This window comes from Dermochelys coriacea, chromosome 4 (assembly GCF_009764565.3).
Source record: "Dermochelys coriacea isolate rDerCor1 chromosome 4, rDerCor1.pri.v4, whole genome shotgun sequence".
NCBI classification, from domain to species: Eukaryota; Metazoa; Chordata; order Testudines; family Dermochelyidae; genus Dermochelys; species Dermochelys coriacea.
This window is the reverse complement of record NC_050071.1, coordinates 56,395,412-56,412,395: the sequence shown is the minus strand read 5'-3', so window position 1 is coordinate 56,412,395 and position 16,984 is coordinate 56,395,412. Positions and strand designations below refer to the sequence as shown.

The 16,984-nt window shown below is 41.5% G+C and overlaps 1 protein-coding gene and 1 long non-coding RNA gene across 2 annotated transcripts in view; one reads left to right on the top strand and one right to left on the bottom strand.

Annotated features, from left to right (window-relative positions):
* The window catches only part of C4H4orf51 (chromosome 4 C4orf51 homolog), a 25,059-nt gene extending 11,083 nt beyond the window's left edge, over nt 1-13,976 (bottom strand). The window contains exons 1-5 of the mRNA XM_038400649.2: nt 12,113-13,976; nt 8,631-8,707; nt 5,138-5,196; nt 414-492; nt 225-295 (exon numbers count right to left, since the gene is read on the bottom strand). Of these exons, the coding sequence (XP_038256577.1) occupies nt 225-295; nt 414-492; nt 5,138-5,196; nt 8,631-8,707; nt 12,113-12,348 (522 nt within the window). The 5' untranslated portion in view covers nt 12,349-13,976. The remainder of the gene's footprint in view (nt 1-224; nt 296-413; nt 493-5,137; nt 5,197-8,630; nt 8,708-12,112) is intronic.
* Nucleotides 1-16,984, top strand: part of LOC122459795 — a 23,078-nt gene extending 6,094 nt beyond the window's left edge. The window contains exons 4-7 of the long non-coding RNA XR_006280722.1: nt 8,884-9,015; nt 9,133-9,262; nt 13,975-15,047; nt 15,727-16,984. This is a non-coding gene — a long non-coding RNA (uncharacterized LOC122459795). The remainder of the gene's footprint in view (nt 1-8,883; nt 9,016-9,132; nt 9,263-13,974; nt 15,048-15,726) is intronic.

The following is a 16,984-nucleotide window of genomic DNA, read 5'->3' as shown; positions in this document are numbered from 1 at the left end:
TTGTTCAGAAAATTTGACCAGCTCCTAGGCATACTGTGTACTGAAGGCTGCATGGAAGAAGGCGCAGAGGTGTTATAAAGAGCGATTTGAATTTCTTCCTTCAGAGAAGATGGCTGGTTTTGAGTAGCTCTAGAACTTGCTTCTTCTGCCTAGGCCACACAAGGGGCCTGTTCTAGAAAAGTTATACAATGAAAGCTACATATATGATAGCTATAGGTCTTTACCTTGTGTGGTGTAGTCTGCATCTTCTGACTTTCTGCTGCAAAATTTTTCATTTTCTTAATCCTTCTGCCCCCTGTCATGAAGTGGTGAAAAAAATAGGCTGAAAACCAGCCAGGAATTTGAAACATGGAAGATTTATATTTTAGGGAAGCAAATGAGGCCTCAGGGGAGTGATTTAGGGTTATACTCGCCATTTTCACTGGCATGTTTTATCCAGTTCTGAGCTGCCTGATGTGACTTTGAAGCACCACAGTACATATTTTGATACACCTGTATAAAGACAGTAACAAATCATTGCTCCTTTTACCAAGGCTGCCAATCATCACAATACATCACTAGCAAGAGTCTATATTCAGATATATTGTGTGATGCTGTTCTAACAGTTCCACAGAGCAGCAGCAAACAGAAATGAGAGCACTGCAGTGATATGTGAAAACAAGCAGACCTGCTGTAACTAGGCATGTTTTCTTATATGGGCTTGATTTTAAGAAGAGCTGCCTAACTCACAACTCCAGCTGACATCAATAGGAGCTCCAGCACTTCTGAAAATCAGAAGTGAAAATCAGTTATCTAAGATTAGCAGGTATAGCTTCTGTGAGAGAGAGAGAGAGAGAGTGTGTGTGTGTGTGTGTGGTTCAGCACACAGAATGATGACACGATGGTTGAGTAAATATCCTAGTGCCATTCAAGAAATACAGGCTAGCATTTAGGGCTCAATCTTCCTCCAAATGAAGTCAATATCAAAACTTCCATTGACTTCAGTGGTGCAATAACTTGCCCTTACAAAGAAGTCACAAAACTAAATGAATGAGGGTACATCTTCCAAGTCCATCGCCAAATGGCTAGTTAGACTCCAAACAATCAAAAATGTAATACTAAGGCAGGCCAGATAGAGGGGAAAAACAGAACAGTATTTAAAAGTGGTAAAACATTAAACCCATTTTAAATGTATTGCTCACTGGGAGCTATTCAGAGCAGACCCTCCAACGTTTTGACCTCCAATAGGTCTTGTTCACAAGCCATTGGCCATAGAAGCTCAGCAGGTATTCCTAATGAACACAATAACAGATCCAATTACTTCAACCAATAAGCATTAAAAAGAAAATGCAGCACCAAAAGCCTTTATTGCTTTGTTAATTCAAATACATCTGCAGATATTACAATAAAGACAAGAGCACTGTATCCTTACCCCTTCATTTGTCTTTTCTGCAGACTACACATGCTCTAGTCTTTAACTCTTTCCTCACAGGTTTTATTTTTCAAACCTTGTATATTTGTTGCTTTCTCCTAAATTCTCTTTCCAGTTTGCCTGAAACGGGCTGTCCCAAAATGAACGCCTTTGTCTAACTGAAGCCAAATTGATGCTGAGTAGATTGGTTTAATTACCCCCATTTGCTTTGTGTGTGTTTCTCCCATCATAATTTATAATCTTCTTCAAGTAGTTGCAGCCATATATTCCACCTGGGCATGTGTACATGCTGTGCACCAGAGCCAAAGAACTTTGCCTAGCAGCCCCTGTAGGGAAGGCGCTCACACCTTGCCGATGTATCCCCTTCCCTGGCCAAATAAGGGTGGAGCTGTCCCAAACCCCTTTGTTCCTTCTCACCGCCCATGGCTAAAGTCAGAGCTGTTTGGTGTCTTCACCTCACACTTCCACTGTCAGTTTTCTGAGAACTTTGCTTGTATATAGTAGTAATAGTATCTTAGACGTTAGTTTAGTGTTAGTAGAGTAGTTGGCTTCCCTGTGAGATGCCCTCATTGGGGTTCAAGCATTGTACATCATGTAGGGCAGCCATCCCCAGCAGCAACCCCCACCCAAGGTGCTTGTTGTGTCTTAGTGAGGGACACATTAAAGATTGGTGCTCCATCTGCAAGTCATTCACAAAGAGGACTCGGGACAAGAGACTTGTGGTTGAAGAAGCACCTTCTGGAGCAGGCTGTGAGTAGAACTCTGTGTCTGTCACGGAGGTCGCAGAAGTCACAGATTCCATGACTTCCTGCAACTTTCGTGACTTCTGCAGCAGCCAGTGTGGCTGACCCCAGGGCTGCCCAAGCAGATGCTCCAGGACAGATGCTCAGGCTGTCTTGGGGACAGCCACACGAGCCGCAGCTCAAGCAGCCCCAGGCAGCAGTCCGGGGCCAGCAGAGCAGCCTCAGTCTGTGGCAACAGGCAGCGGTCCCCAGCGGTTTCAGCTATGGGGTGTCCATTGAGTCCAGTACCGACGACGTTGGCACCAGAACCAACCATCTCCATGCCAATAGCATACCAGGCAGCACCATTCTTTGTCTCTCAATCCTGGACTCTAGTTCAGGAGTTCTCCAGTGCTATGACTTTTACCGGCTCTTCCTCCATTCTGCCTCCAACACCTTCTGGCCAGGTTGCAGAGCCGCCAGGTCTGTCAGCACCACAGCTCACATCACCTGGGCTGCAGACTGTGGCATCGAGACTGGGTCTGGCACTGAAGACCCTCTTAATGTTGTGCATCCTTGGGTCCTGTCATTGTAATGGTGGCAGACCCGTCATCCAGTTTGGTACTGGCCTCGGTGCCAGTGTGTCTCCCGGTACCAAGCAGGAGTGGGTTCCATTTGGTGCCACTGGTGCTAATTTCCCACTCCTCTTCAGCACCGAAGCTGCCTCCATATTGGGCTTCAGATGAATCTGATCAGTTGTTTGGCCCATCAGGGCTGGCTCCCCCGTTTGTCACCACAGAACCTCCAAGATTCCTCAAGATCCAGGTCAGTTTCGTCATCCTTGCCCGATTGCCCTTTGATCCCTATCGGTACTGAGATCAGGATAGGGACTCTTGGTTTGGTGCCTACTGACCACCAATATCTTATCTGTATACCTAGTGGTTTCCTTGGAATCCCTGGTACACTCCACAGACCCTAGTGCCCTACTCCTTGACCTAATCCAGAGAGATATCACTGTTCCTGCAAGTGACTCCTGCTCCCATACTGTCTCAGCTGCAAGTGACCACTGAGTCCATTCCCTCAGCTCCTACGGGGCTCTTCTGAGCCAATCCTGTGATGCAAGAACATGATTCATCATTGGCACAGTGAACCGCCTCCTCCTCCCTGGATGACTCTACCATGACAGAATCTTCCTCTCCCTCGGTGCCTGAGGACTTTAAGGTGTATCAGGACCTCTGGAGGAATATGACCACTACTTTGGGCATCCACGGGGAATTCCTGCAGGAGATTATGCATAAACTGCTGGATATTCTCGAATCATCAGCTCCAGAGAGAGTAGCCCTCCCAATAAATTAAAGGCCTGCACAGGCCCTCTGGAATACCCCCGCTTCATTGCCCTTATGGCAAAGCATTCAGAGAAACAATAGTTTGTTCCCATGCAAGGGTTTGAGGGTTTCTACTCTCACCAGGCCCCTAACTCCCTGGTTGTGACTGCATGGCTAAATGAGGAGGAGGACTGATGTTCAGAGTGTGTCCAGCAGGTCTTGCTTGACAGGGGGAAGCCCTCCACTGGGCAGCCTATTCAGCCAAATGGAAGTGATTCTCGGTATGATGGTTAGCCCAGGGAGATCAACCGACACTCCAAACTATCCTGGATACAAGCCAGTATCTGTTATACCTTCAGTCTTCTGGTCTTATAAAGTCCACCTGGTGGAAATTTTGGCATTTCATCCACCTATGCGTGGGAAGTTGGTGTTTTCAAATTCCATGGCAGTGAGGTTCTTGAAAGGAGTCACTCATCTCCACACATCAGTTAAAGAGCTGGTTCCTTTGTGGGGCCTTAATTCAGTTTTAGAGGCTCTTATGAGACCTCCATTTGAATCTCTGGCAACTTCTTCTTTCCCCTTTCTGTGTCAGAAAAATGCCTTCCTTGTGGCAGTAACATCTGCAAGGAGAGTACGTGAGTTGCAGGCTTTGATGGCAGAGCCTCCTTACACTCAGTTTTGTAGAGACAAAGGACCCCTGCAGCCACACCCTAAAGTTTTTGTCTAAGGTGATTTCCCAGTTTCACTTGAACCAAGTTAAATTTTCTCCCTAAACTGCATTCAATCCCAGAGAAGCAGCATCTTCGCACATTGGATGTCAAGTAATGTTTAGCTTTTTATCTGGATAGAACTAAGCCTTTCCATTCCTCGCCTCTTCTGTTTGTTTCATATGCAGATTGAATGAAGGGTCAAGCAGTCTCTTCACAGACAGTCTCCAGGTGGATGACTTCCTGTATCATGACAGCATGAAATAGCCCAGACTACGCTGACTCAAGGGATATGAGCTTATTCCATGAAAACTCAGGTGATGTCAACGGCATTTCTAGGTGACATTCCTATATTGGACATTTGCAGGGCTGCTACTTGGTCCTCTGTGCATACTTTTCAAACCACTATGCCATTACGGCTGCGTCCAGATGAAATCCAAACTTTGGGAAGGCAGTCCTGTGATCCTTCTGTAGTACACTCAGAACCCCTCCTCTTATTAGTACTGTTTGTGAGTCGCCCACATGAAATGCACAGCTGCATCTCCTCAAAGAAGAAAAAACACCCACCTGTTGCTTTTGTTCTTCTAGGTGTATTCCATGATCCACCCTCCATCCTGTCTGCATCAGAGTCTGTACTCCTGATATTCGGTGCGAAGGAACTGAGGCGTTTGGGGCAGTGCCATCCTTATATGAGCAGGGGAGGAGCCTTATATATGGCTCCAGGGCACGAGCGCCCCCCTAAGAGTACTGCTAGGCAAAGTTCTTTGGTTCAAGTGAGTAGGGCATGCACATGCCAACATGAAATACTCGTCTGCATCACCTCTCGAAGAACAACAGTCAAAGGCAGTTAATCATTTGTTTATAAATGTTCAGTCATTTGACTAGGATAAAATGCTGATGCCTTCTATTGTCAACACAAGATCTATAGATTTAAATGATCAGGTACAAATTCACTTCAAATTCTGTACTTACTACTCGTTGTCCGAGATACTTTGAATTCTCTCTGTAACCTGGATATTCATAGCATTTGCCTGGAAGGAAAACAAGAAATGAAAGCCTTAGAGTGAGTAAAATATTCAGTTCAATTTCTTGATACATTATCAAGTGGATTATCGTTTTTAAGTTCAAAAGATGTTTGTTGACTTTTACAGTACACAAATATACACAGAGAGGAAAATTAGGCTACCAATTTAAACAGTCTCCCCAGCTCATCCTCCACCCTCCTGGGGAAATTTTGTGGAATGGGGCCACAGAGGAGGTGATCTCCTTGCAGTTATTCATCTCGCCTGCCACATTTTGCCATGTGAGGAGCAGGTTTGCCTCCTTGAATGAAAGGCCCAAGGCCTGCTCCCAAACTTGGCAGCTCCCCAAGGAGCTGAAGGATATCAGGTCCATCTGCATGGAGGCTTTGTGCCTCCTCAGCAGCCACCTTCTCCCACCCCACTCACTAGCTCCCCAGCAACACAAGTCTATTGGAACTGTAATACCAGGTTCTCTGCTGACCATGGCTGCCTCCAGCACATTCCGGCCGAAAAGTAACACAGCCTGGGCTTGTATTTATTAATACAGAGAAATTTCCATTTGGTCAGATGGGGGGCAATGTGCATCCTCCCCCTAACCTGGCCGGTCCCTTCCACTTCACCAGTTCAGAGCATGGACCATGCCAGGTCGCTGCTGCAGTGGTGGGGAAAGAGCCGCACCGGTGCACATGGGTCCAAGAAGCACAGTCTGGGTTAAATAGTTAAACAAGACCTGAGAGCTGAGTATATCTAATATACTAAGTAATATAAATGTTAGTTACAAATATTTACATCTACTTTTTGAATGTGATTCGTTTTGATTAAAACTGTGTTGAAACAACCTGCACAAAAAAATGCATATATGGAGCAGTGAGAAATAACTATGGATGCATTGCTGCCCATAACAATGGAACACTACAATTCTTTTACTGAGTTGCTAATTCTGGATTATTAAAGATATTACAGAATGACTCTTTAATACAGCTAGAACCCTTTATTAGATCATTATCAATAATAAACTGTAATTTTGTGCACCATTCTGGGATATGACCTTTTTAAACAGCAGTATAGTCTAGTGAGAGCCAGGAACCTCCTGGGGTGTAATCCCAGCTGTACTACTGACTTGCTGTGTGCTATTGGGCAAGTCACTTTAACCTCTCCCTTGGCTATTTCCTCTCCCATAAAATCAAGGTGATACTTGCCTCCCTCACAGTGGTGTATAGACGATTACTGAACTGAAGATTTGAACAGCACGAGGAAGATGCAAAGTGCTAGATCCGTGCAAAATATTGTTACTGGTGGTTAAGGATTTGAATTCTGCAAAACTCAGCTATAGCTAGAGGTAAACAGCCAGTGTAGAAGTGGGACTTCTCCTTCTTTGACAGATGAGTTTACCACTCTATTTGGACCATTGATGTGGCACTTTTCATTGGTATGGTGAAAAAGCATCATGAAGGTTTCTTTGGTAGTTTTCAAAAAAAATTCAGGAGGAGACAAGTGAAGGAGACTAACCTGGTAACTTGACACTTTGTCAGTTAGTGGCTTCAGCAATACAGTTTCTCAAGGTACAGAGAGAGACAAAAGACGCAGATAAATTTTGTTCCCAGCTAAATGCTGGCAGCTCCCATTCAAGTGAATGAGGGTAATGATAATGTGACCCATATAATAATAAAGAAAACTTGTAACACAGAAGTATGCAGGCTTTGGGATGACTAGAACTTACGGTACATCTCCAAGTTACGTAGTCTTTACCTTTCAATTGTTGAGTTACCATGGTTATAGGAAATCACAAAGAATGTTCTTAACTAGTATTTTAATATAGACTATTACACAGAAGATGATTGAGACAACAATAAATAAGGTGTTTTTTAAACATTAGATCAATATAATTGGCTTCAGTCAGACTACTTGTGCTTACGTATCTTGCTGAATTGTGTGAGTTTAGAAAGAATTTGAAATATGTCAAAATGATAGAAACCAGGAGGAGCACCCTATTATACTTTAGGGAGTCACATTCCCTAACAATAACAAACTTAATTTTTACCTTCTCTCACAGAAAAATCTCCACCTTTACTGTAGCTCATTTTTCCTCATCCTCCTTTCAGAAGTGACAGCTAGATATTTGCTATTTATGAACTATTGATAATGTAGATGGAGAGTACTTACAATTGCCTTTCACAAGTTCACCAACAGCTTCAAAATAAAACTTACATTACAGCTTGAACTCTGTCTTGCTGAAAAAGATCTTAGTTTCAATATATTTTTAATTAAGGTCATTTAATATAGCCCTAATTTGTTGGCATGTCTCCAGTTCCCAATCTAGATCCCCAATCCATGAACTCTAACTATACAGTGAGACAGACTGATGTTGAAAGTGATGATACTACACTGTAATTATGTGAAGAAGCTCCAGGAGTTAATACTATACTTCTGTAATTGTGATCCCCAAATCTTATGCTGCTATTAATGAAATGCTGTGGGTGTTTTATTTAAAAGTCATGCTGCTTACACATGTATAGACAGACATACTAAAACATCCCATGGTTTAAGTTTACTAGGAAGAATAAATTCTAGCAATTACTGCAGTCTATGTTCAAATATGATATTAAAATGTGTCTAATGACAGATGACATTTAGTGACCTTAATAAACGGTGTCTGCAGCCAATGTTCCTTTGTTCCCATGGGTGAATTAACATAGCCTCCATGGATTTGGGACCTGGGATCAGAGGGAGCCTATGGACCCACAAACTTTGGATCTATGGGGGGACATTACCCAGAAAGTGCTGGAGGTAGCATTGGCTGGGCCAGGAACCAGGAATTTTCCACAGGTGGAGGGAAAAGATTTGATTGGGGAGGGTGAGGGGGATGGACTTTGGTTGGATCAGATCCAGGTTCCTTTGAATTTCAGTCAACCCCTGTTTGTACCCATTGTCCATGGGCCATTTTGCAACTGCTTGTCTTTCATCTGACAATTCCCTGAAACAATTGTTTATCTTTCTGTGGTAGTCCTGGACTGGTGGCCTACTTGGTAACTGCCTGGTTGCCTGGCCCATTTGACCAGACTAGCTGAAGGGAGCACCCCCAGAAGGCGCAGAGGCATACTGAATGCTGAGCTGCCCCGGCCTCAGATTCTGGCTAGCTGGTGGCTGCAGGGCTGAGGAACACTGCTCCACAGCACCATCTAGGCACTGCCTATAAACACTGCAGCCCAGGTCCAGTCATCCTACAGCTGCTCTGGCCAGCTCCCAGTTGCTCTATTATGTCTCTTCATTGCCTCCCATCTACATGAAACTTTCCAACTGTTTTCACTCTCCCCCCAACCTACATCTCTCCATACCTCTAAATCATTGTCATTGCTCCATCAGTAACAAGAATCTAGAAATCACAGAGGTTGCCAGATTGGCTAAGGAACCATCGTCAGAATAACCAAGCATGTTAGATTTACCTTTGTCATCTGCAGCAGTTTGTTTATCACTGTTGTAATATCCAGGTATATAATGAAGCTGGTTTACCATAAATACTCTAGAGAAAAAACAGGGGGAGAGAATGTTTAAGTCTTTTAGATCAAACAAAAGGCTGCTTTATTTCTATAAGCTTGTGCAATATGATAAATTTGCAGCATCTTTACCTTGACATTGGACAGGTTTCTTTATTTACAATAAGTTGTGCAGGCATTTTTTAATATCTGTTTTATTTAGGTTCTTACGCCATGCCCATCAACACAAGAACAAGAGCCCAGTGGTCCATCTGGTTGGGTATCCGGTCTCTGACAGTGCCAAGTACAAGCTGCTTTGGCAGAAGAAACCTTAGGGAACTAAGCACCAAAAAAGGTCTGTTCTTTTCCCCTGGCACTTAGAACATTCATTATGCTCTAGCTGGTCAATAAGGCATAGCTTTTCAAAATGTTACATGGGAGATGCCATTCTAGTTCTATAGTTGTTTTACAGGATTCGTATGCATGTCTCTAGGAGCAGGATTGCGGGAGACAATTCTTAACTCTCTCTGAGCCCGTTTGCAGCTAAGGATCCCAAGTGGAAGAAGGAATCTTATCTGTGGCTCATCAGCCAGACACAGCAGGTCAGCTTCTTAGGCACCTTAGACCTGCCCCCTTGTCCCCACCACTCTTCTCAGCATTTCACTCCAGCTAGCTTAGATGGCTGACTTGTGAAAACCTCCTTTTTAAGTGCTTAACTATCCGCAAGGATTCTATAGGTAGCATGGAGCCACCTAACTTGGGGCTGAAAATTCCACTGAGCAACCCAGGGATTGTGTGTTGGTGCACTCAGCTGACCAACACCTAAATCCCTTTAAAAATCTGGCCCTGAATGCCTAAAACATTTTTGAAAATGGGACTTAGATGCCTAAATCACTGAGGTGCTTTGGAATATTTTACCCTAAATCCTGCTGTGTCTGGCATCGTGAGATTGAATAGTGATCAACTACAAAACTCTGCCAGCTAGGGCAAGATTCTCCACTGCCAGAAGGGACAATGTCAGTGTGCGAATGGGGGTAATGTGAGCTTTCAGTGCGTGGTGCTGACAGCACTGGCTGCCTGGTACGTTGGAAAGACACCCCATTAACCAAATGGTAAATTTCTGTCCCTTAGAGACATGATGCACAGGCCAGCAAGCCTCCCCCCTCGCTCTCTCAAAGATCCTGCTCTGCTGCTTGGGTGAGGGAAAGTTGTTCACTACATCTTCCTCCTCCCCTTGGGAACTAGTACAGCAGAAGACAGGCCCCACATTTGCTACAACATTATGCAAGGAAGGAATACATACATCATAAAGTCAGAAAACTGTCAATTAATGTTCCAGAACCTACTTCATTTCCAAACCCTGTACTGCAGCCCGCCTCCCGTATGCAATCCGAACTCTTCCCCATTAGTACACCATTCTGATGCATTCTTCACCTATGTACAGACATATCCCTGCCTGCTCTCCTGATCTAACACAGATTTAATATACCTGAGAAGCACCTAGATACTTCCAGGATGGGAACTAGAGAAAACCCTCAGAACAAAGTTATATTGGGAATGTAGGGGATGGAGCCCAGAGTTGAAGAAACAACTGCTCATATATGTAGAGTGTTTTGGGCCCATATATTGAGTGACAGGAGGATGCAGGGTGGAGAACAGTCCACGATATGAGGAGCAGAATTATAGTTGTTTTTACAATGAGTAGGAAGGGGGCCTGCATATGCCATGTATGGCAGGTGAGACTCGAGAGCAGCAAAAATTAGGTTGGTGTTGCAACTGTACCCAAGAATTCATAACATTTAGGCATTTAAAGTCTCACCTACAACAACGTAGCATGTTTTAGGGTGAAATCCTAGCCCCACTGAAGTCAGTGATAAAACTCCCATTGATTTCAATTTGGCCAGGATTTCACCCTTAGTTTTTTGGTAAGGGAATATATTTTTACTCTTTAGCCTGTATTATAAGGGGTTTTTTGCTTGTTTTTTAAAGGAACAACACTATGTATTTTAGATCTTATAGTTAGGCCAGTGGTTCCATACTGGGACCCCTTTTTCATACCAAGGCCTTGCTCTCATGTAGCTGGGATCCCCCCTCAGACTTAGCAATATGGGAAGGCCAAGATGGTTGCAATCGTGCGACACCTGGGGTCTCAACTCCCATATCGCAAACTCACACTTTAGGCAATTGCTAAGTTACTGAATGTCTTTCAATAATGTATTTCTGATTAACGACATGAGTCATATACATGTTTTGGCTCTATCAGACCACAAATACTAGCAGATGTTTTCCATCAGACCCAATATTAATCAGGATAAACAATGACAACACATTCTCTCAACAGCTTGCAAAAGCGTTCTACTGTGGCAAACTAAATTTGCTTCCACCAAGTAGGGATGCTGAACCAAAGGAGGCAATTTTTTTTGACCTTCAAGTACTTTCTGAGATTTCTTGATGGATGGTTCCTGTTTCTTATTACACTTGAATAAGGATTTCATCAAAAATGGATTTTTATAAGCATGTACACTGCAAATGTTTCCATCTTCTAGCACTGTGTAAACTTTAATACGCTAAGATGTGTGCATGATATCATCAACTGTTCTTCAATACAGCATTACCGCTAATTGCTGTTCTACTAACAGGTTCAGAGAATCTGGTAGAGGACAGGAGCCAAAAAGCAGAGAGGAAGAGAGAGAAGCTACTTGAATGTAATGCCTGAATTGTGAAAGTTGTCTCCATTGTTAAATGGATAGATAAGCTGTAGTGTATATATATGTATCTCTAGTTCTTTAACTTATAAAACAGAGCTAGATCTAGAATTAAAATCTGAGTAGCAAGGCAATGATAAAACAATTCTAGGTTGATTCTGATGACATCATAAAGAATACAAGCCCTTGTAGTTTATGATCTCATTAGAAACCCTCGTTGCAGTTATTTACTAGCTGTTCCCATTCCAGGATTGAAAACGAAATGTGGCTAACTTAATCCTGGGTTTTAAACAGAACTTGCAAATTTGATTAGGTGATCTTTTTATATGTTGTTCTTCATTTCTAACGGTTTCAGAGTAGCAGCCGTGTTAGTCTGTATTCGCAAAAAGAAAAGGAGTACTTGTGGCACCTTAGAGACTAACAAATTTATTTGAGCATAAGCTTTCGTGAGCTACAGCTCACTTCATCGGATGCAATGCTTATGAAAGCTTATGCTCAAATAAATGTTAGTCTCTAAGGTGCCGCAAGTACTCCTTTTCTTTTTGATTTCTAAACTGATCCTACTCATTTTCTATAGCAGTCAGGTTTCATTCCAGTTCAGTATGTTCAAATTCCTCTTAGAAGAGATGAAGAATAAGAAAGACCTAGTGTGATAAACCTCTCCTAGCCTCTACCGCTAAGAGGAATTTATTTTTCCACTCACATAACTACGTATTGTAGGCTCCACTAAATAGGAATAAACCTTACTCTGGTGGATGAGGTTTGTTTATCCTGGTAGGAGAGGAGGGTTTGGTGCTCCACCTTGTGGGTTCAGCCAGCTCCTTTTTTCCATAATCAGCAGAATAGGTTGTTGCACAGTTGGCCTCCCTTTGAGCCTCCCGTCTCCAGGCTTCCCCAGCATGGTGTTGGATTTCTTTAAAAGCTTGAGGAGAGAGAGGACTAAAGGGCAAAGGCAATTCAGGAGTTAAGAAGAGATAGCTCATCCTGGAGACAGCTCATAGATTCTGAGCAGCAACTTTACCTTACATTAGAAATAATTTTCCTCAGCTGATGAGGTGATCAAGCCTAACTTTAACAAGGTAAAGGAAAGGGAAAGTGCTTTGCTGCTGTTGATAAAAGTTGCTAAGCAACAGGTCATAAAAACTCTACCAGCACTACACCCAGCAAAAGAAGTAGTAATTAGCAAACTACAAACAGGCTTGTTGTGTATATTTATATACCTGCTGGAAGGAAATATTTAGAAATATGACTTATGTTAGGGCACTTCTATGCATGCAGTGATTTTTTATTCTTCTTATGTGGGTACTAGCATCACAATCAGTCAAAGGACAGGTCAGCTGAATAGTCACCCCTTTGACACTTCCTTTTGTTTATTGTTTTATAGCAAAAATGAGGAAGGTGGTGGTAAAATAGCAGATAAAGCTATGTAGTAGGAATATATATGAATGATTAAAAAAATAAGGGCCTTAAAGTGATCTTAAATCACATTTATATAAATAAGAATAAAGCCTTAGGTAATTACTTTACAACAGTATTGCAATAAGGGAAGCATTTACTTTTCAGTGTCAACTACTGTGGAACACACACATTGTAAAGTTTCTCATTTTTGTAACAGGTGAATAGATATCATTTATTCAAACATCTAAGACCTGTGAGTGCTTCAATCTCTTTGTAGCAAGATTGTGATTTTTAATCTCCATTTGGTTCCTAAAGGACAAATATTTTCTTTGCAACTGTGCCGCTAGGTAAGCAGAAACAACAATCATGGAGGCTGAAATAACCATTCAGTCTTTAATGTAGTCCATGCAGCCCAGAAATGAAGGATGTTCACAGTAGATTACATCAGTCTCTAAGTGTTGGCAATCAGGCATCTTTCACAAATACTACAGTCCCATTAAAAAAATAAATAAATAAACCAACAAAAATCCAACCACCACCAAACAGATATTTTCTTATTTGGTTACACAACATTCCCTTGTTTCAGGCTAGCGTGCATGTCATGTTTCTCCTTTTTTGTCTTTTTCTTCCCATTTGTTGTTTAGCAAGATCTTAAATTGTAAAGGTAATAAGGAACATTTTAGGTATAGTGTGTTTCCGCTCTAAAATGTTGTTCTCAGTTGTTTACAACTTTTTTCTTTTCTAAAAAAATGCAATCAACTTTTTAAGGGAACTAGGAACATGATTTAAAAATATATTTGCAACATCTTTTGAATTGTAGATTTAGAAGCTGAACATTGGACAGAGACAGAGTTGTCCATCTGTTGGTAGTTCAGTGAAAAGTGATAAAGGTTTAAAAACTTTAACTTATAAAGGTTTAAAAATCATACGTTGTGCCTGCTCGCTGATTTTTTTAAACAAACATGCTCAGGTAGCATTCTGCCAGTTCTATCAGCATTGCACATACATCCTATGTTAGGAAAGTTCATCAGGAGTGCTGTCCCTGCCCCCTCTATGTGAAGGCACCTAAGAAAAAGGCAGGGCTTCTCCCTCACTGAGCACTCATGTGTGTAAAAGAGTTCGGCAGCTGCCTAGCAAATAGTGCACGTCATGTTCAATTGTATTTTTACAAAAAACGGTTTATTAGTCATTGTTGTTGATTTGTATTACAGTAGTACCCAGATGCCCCAACTCAGATCACAGCCCCACTGCACAAAAAGATCAGGAAGGCTGCAACATGCTCCATGTATATTCCAAGCTGCAAACTGGACTGATAGAGTATTATTTGAGAAATGGTATGTGACATCATAATACTGAATTATAATATATATGCCAAAGAGGATGGAGTTAAAGTTATACATCCACCCTTAATTTTGTAATTTCCTGATTTAAGTGGTTTGCTTGAAATCTATTATCTAGCTATTGTTAGGGAAAATATATATCCAAGGGAAAGTATTGTTATCGAAGTCTTAAACTATGTAAAGATCCATTTCTTATTCCAAAAAGTGGAAAAAACAGAAAAGGGGTGATGTAGATTTTCTCTGAACATCCCTGAAAAATAGAATAAAAAATGTGGAGTTAGGGAGAAAACTGAGGTAGTTACTGCAGTGTGGAGGGAGCGGATACTATAGCAAGACTTGGCTACTTTTTAAAAGTAAACATCAGGAAGGGAATTCTCCAAGGTTAAAAAAATAATTTTATTTACATACAGTAGCTTCAGCAAACACACAGGAAGCGAGTCAGTGCAGCTTGTAGCGCTACACAAATAAGGAACAGACAAGAGGAGACTTATTAAAGGCTGACGAGCATGTAAAACAGGAGGTAATGAATTTACAAAAGCAATAATTTTGACAATGGAGCAGTCAACCAAGCGTGGGTCACTTGGCCCTATCACTGAAAACAGAGATTAGATATGAAGAGAATAATCCAAGCTAGGAGAAGGGGATTGAATTTGCCGAGGGCACTTCAGCTGTAGATTCCTTTTAACGAGTTTGACTGTTTAAGTAGAATAATTTCAGATTTTCCCAGGAGATGGAAAATGGCAGCCCTTGAGCATTCTAACAAAAAGTCAAAAGGGTAAAGTTTTGTTTTAATAGATTAGCATGGATGAACTCCACTATTTTTCAATCACACAGATGGTCTAGAAAAATATTGAGAAAACCAGTCTAAATGCTGTTCTCATCACTTTCTAGATCAAGCCAGTTTCCAACCAAAAGTTACATAGCGTATTAAGTCCATCCACAAGGTGGGTGCCCTCAGCCAGCCTGAAATTTAGATTTTAATTTTGTAAGTATGTACACAATCACAAAAGTGTGATCAAAACAGCCCATTTAGTAAATGAACAATGTATGTTAGAGATTAACCCAAAGAATGAAGTTCAGATGCAAACTTCACTACATTTCAGGGGATTTAAAGCCCTGGCTTTTGATTTGGGGCATATTCTAGCTGATGCAGCTTCCTCTCACATGGGTGCAATTTAGCATTATACTGTGACCAATTATGATGTCATAGTAAAGCATGTGTGTTTCTGCCCTCATCCTCTAATCAGAGGTAGCATGAGTACATCTAGACTGGAGCTGGATGGTACAATTTCCAGCTCCAGAAGATGTACACATGCTACGAGCAGCAGTAGGGGTTATCCACCCAAGTACGTATCTAGGGTTTCTGACAGGATTGTACGGAGGGCAGCTAGCTGTCGTGTCTTGGATATATTTAGCGCACTAGCTTGATCAGAACTACCATGGAGAAGTCTACTTGAGCTGGAAATTAAGCCTCTAGCTCCCATGTAAATGTTCACTCTTAGGCAATGGTAGCTTAATTTCATGTGTTAGCAGCAGTGGTTTAAGCATCATTTTACCCTGGTGCAGCCAAACTACATTAGGGGTTTGCATCAGTATAACTAAAATCAGTTACGTGAGTGCAAGTTTTCTCCATACGGAAACTGCCTTTCACCCCTCACCAGCCAAACCGTGGTTGTCCTGCCGTTCAGTACTATAATCCCTGAAAATGTACTTCAGTAGGACTAGTCCTGTGAACAAGTTACGCACATGCATGTTTGCAAGATGGGGTCCTTCCATCCAATTTTATCCCTTTTTTTTTTTTTTATCATAATGAAGTGTACTGGAAAATAAGGCAAAAGCTGTCACCTGGTAGGAGAACTAACTTTAATCCTGGCAGCAAGAATTAAAGTAGCAGGACTTAGACAATGAAGAACCCCCACCCCTTGTTAGATAAAGATAAAAAAAATTCCTAGTGTCTTCAAAAGCTAAAAGGTAACTTTTCTGATGTATTGCAATTTAGCTAGAAGTTTAAAAAAAAAAAAAGCTTAAGATCTAGAGAAATAAATATAGATGCAAAATCCCCCTTTTAACAATTCAAAAATTCAATTTACCTATGCAAGATATGAAGAATTCTTCATATAATTCCAATTATTGTTTTATTGCTTTTCTGCAGTTTCCAAAATTGGCATTTTTTCCTGTAATAATACATTTCTGCCAAATAGACCGTGTTTTCCAAATAGTATTTTAGAAGATTCTCCAATTTATTATTAAAGGATATCAAAATGTGCGTATAGACCGTGAATAGTCAAAGTATTTAAGGTGAATTTAACAGGAGAAAGTTTAGAAATTAAAGCTCTTTCATCCAGCCAAATGGCCTTAAACCCCTAGAGACAAAAGTTTGGTTTTTTGTTTTTTGTTTTTTTAGATATAGCTCTTTAGTATGGAAATACTTATCTTTATCATTAAACTCTGATGTGGGTTCCACTTGAAGTTTCATTAGGTAATATAGCTAATTATAAAGACTTCATCTTTTGTTTTAAAAAATTTCTATTCAGGAGATAGGAATAGGGTGTTTCCTTGGATAAATATAGCTCCCAGGTGAGGCTACTTCAATCCTATATTTGTTTGTAACACAAAGAACAGGTATTGCTTAGGTAATTATGCAGCACCCAACACTTTTGTTGTCACTCGCCAGCATGGATCATTGCCCATCTCCTCACTGTAACAGCTACCCTTGCAGCATCTATTGCTATACCAGAGCTGAAATCTGTAACATGGGTACAATCTAATTGTGGCCCTAACAGTGGGCTCAAACCACAGAAGGCTCCAGCAGCAGTAAGTTGTGTTATACTAGAGCCAGGTTTAAACACTTATTTTTGTTGTGTAAATGAGACTTTGGAGA